This window comes from Cebus imitator, unplaced genomic scaffold (assembly GCF_001604975.1).
Source record: "Cebus imitator isolate Cc_AM_T3 unplaced genomic scaffold, Cebus_imitator-1.0 Scaffold193, whole genome shotgun sequence".
In the NCBI taxonomy this organism is placed as follows: Eukaryota; Metazoa; Chordata; class Mammalia; order Primates; family Cebidae; genus Cebus; species Cebus imitator.
This window is the reverse complement of record NW_016107508.1, coordinates 2682247-2684781: the sequence shown is the minus strand read 5'-3', so window position 1 is coordinate 2684781 and position 2535 is coordinate 2682247. Positions and strand designations below refer to the sequence as shown.

The 2535-nt window shown below is 49.0% G+C and overlaps 1 protein-coding gene across 2 annotated transcripts in view; it reads right to left on the bottom strand.

Annotated features, from left to right (window-relative positions):
- Positions 1–979: 979 nt before the first annotated feature.
- The window catches only part of LOC108316858 (cytochrome c oxidase subunit 8C, mitochondrial), a 13349-nt gene continuing 11793 nt past the window's right edge, over positions 980–2535 (bottom strand). Inside the window, exons 2-3 of one of the 2 annotated variants that reach the window (XM_017546986.2) lie at positions 1923–2031; positions 980–1299 (exon numbers count right to left, since the gene is read on the bottom strand). In XM_017546986.2, coding sequence (XP_017402475.1) covers positions 1207–1299; positions 1923–2031 — 202 coding nt within the window. In that variant the 3' untranslated portion in view covers positions 980–1206. Of the gene's footprint in view, positions 1300–1922; positions 2164–2535 lie in introns of those variants that run through there. The other variant, XM_017546987.2, reaches the window with a different exon arrangement.

Below are 2535 nucleotides of genomic sequence, written 5' to 3'. Positions count from 1 at the left end.
GAAGGAGTCTATTTTGGGTATACTGACCTCACAAGATACCTGGGTACATCACAGGAATGCAGTATTTGCTAAATGAATGAATATTAGCAAACTTGTAAGTCCTCAAACAATAACTTCTATTTATTGACTACTCTGTTTCAGGTATTATGTTGGGAGGTGCTTTATCTTTCTTTGTTCAATGTTTTATTTCCACCACATCCCTTCAAAACAGCAATTTTAAGTCTCCACTACAAAGATAAGGAAATCAAGGCTCAGAGTAGAACTATGTTGTCCATGGTAACAGAATAAACGACAGCTAAGACAGAAAGTTAAAAAATGTGTATGATTCTTCCAACGTCACAGACAACGAAGATAATAAAATCATTAAAATAGGAGATGTACTCTTCAAATTGTGAAGTGTAGTCATTTAAAGAGGCAACAATAAAATAAGAAAAGACTGTACTCCTCACAGCAAATGGTGAAGTGTGGCATGGCAGTACTAACAGAACATAAAAACCATTTAGCTAAACTCTTATTACCTCACAGCTGCACACCTAATCTTTTAAGGGTGATATCACCAGATACATTCACTCCCTTATAGTAATACTTAATGTCACTCCCTGAGTCATTAAGTCTGACCTTTCACAGCAGTTCTCAGTAAATTTTCTTTTCTTTTTTTGAGATGGAGTTTCGCTCTTATTGCCCAGGCTGGAGTGCAATATGATTTTGGCTCACCACAACTTCCACTTACCGGGTTCAACTGATTCTCCTGCCTCAGCCTCCCGAGTAGCTGGGATCACAGGCGTGGATTATTTTGTATTTTTAGTAGAGACAGGATTTCTCCATATTGGTCAGACTGGTCTTGAACTCCCGTCCTCAGGTGATCCGCCAGCTCAGCCTCCCAAAGTACTGGTATTACAGGCGTGAGCCACCGCGCCCAGTGGTTCTTGGTAAATTTTCATCAGCTTCCACGATGTTTAGAATATAATCTGCACACATATTACCAAGAACGAGTGTTTCGTTTTATTTAACATTTAAGCAGAACATTTTTGACTATACATCTATATAATGCACAGTACTAAAAAAGTGCAAAATATTCAACATAAACACGAGGAAAGTGAGTACCACAATGGTTGCATCAACCCAACTAGGTAATTTTGCTCAGTTAAAGACAGCTTTTTCTGAAAGTTTTTTGGACGTTTACAGCTGCTCAACATCTTCTTACATCTAGTTCTTTCTGAAATTCTTGATATTGCCTAGCACATATAGAGCTGGTGTTATGAAGGTCGTAAAAAGCAACACAAGTCCAACAGCCATTTCCTGGAAGAGAAGATGACATGTGCTGTTGAGAATGGCTTCCTGGATCAGTCAGTTGCTGCCTAATAAAAACTGCTTAAGAAACATTTTGAGCTTCTAGACCGTTGTCTTAGAAACAGGGGCCTGGTGAAACCTAAAATGCAGACATTCAATTCATGGATCACCTGATTTTTTTTTTTTTAATCATTTTTCTAACGGTTCTCCAGTTCCAATCTTCGCACTCTGGAACTTCGATTCGGCCCAGGATTTCCACCATTTTATCGAAAATGCTAGATCTTGGCAGTGCTGAGGATGTCCGAGGATGGTAAACCATTTCTCTGAGAAACCACAGCTCCTCCCTCCGGGCCAGGTGCCGGCAAAGGGTAACAGCGTAGGAGACCCAACCCGCGCGCTCCTCAGGGTCCCGGGCTTTCCACTCCTGCGCCCAACGACGGCGTCCTCAACGCGACCCTTTCCCAGGAACCTCCTCCGACCGCTGCCAAGCCAAAGGCGCCTTCCTCAAGAATCCCGCACACCGTGTGCCCCCTTTCTCCACCGGTCGAGGCGGCCCGCCTGGGCCACGCCCTTCCCGCCCTTCCCCGCCTTTCCCCGCCCCGCGCCGCCATGATGGGTGGGCCTCAACTCACCACAGCAGACAGTGGCCGTTGGCGCGGGGGCTCCGAGTGGGCAAAGCGGGGAGCAGGCTGCGGAGCAAGCAGGGCCACGCGGCGGTAGTGGCGGCAGACAGGACAGAGCCTGGGCAGGAGAGGCATAGCGCGTCAGATGAGACAAAGCCAGGCGTGACTTGCAGGACAACACAATTGACGTGAAGCCAAGTGGTATGAGCTACAGGGCTGGTGAGGCAGCTGGTTTGCGCAGTCGCCCCAGCCACCAGGAGGCGCTCTGCCCCTCGCCCCTGCCCCGCCCCTTCTGCCCAGCACCTCCTGTTCTGCCCCGCCCCTTCTGCTCAGCACCCCTTGCTCTGCACTGCTCTTTCTGCTTAGCACCCCTGCTCTGCCCCACCCCTTCTGGCCAGCACCCCCTGTTCTGCCCTACCCTTTCTGCCGAGCACCCCCTGTTCTGCCCCATCCTTACTGCCCAGCACCCCTTGTTCTGCCCCACCCCTTCTGCCCAGCACCCCTTCTGCCCCACCCTTTCTGCCCAGCACCCCCTGTTCTGCCCCACCCTTTCCATCCAGCATCCCCTGTTCTTCCCCACCCGTCTGCCGAGGACCCCCTGTTCTGCCCCACCCATCTGCCC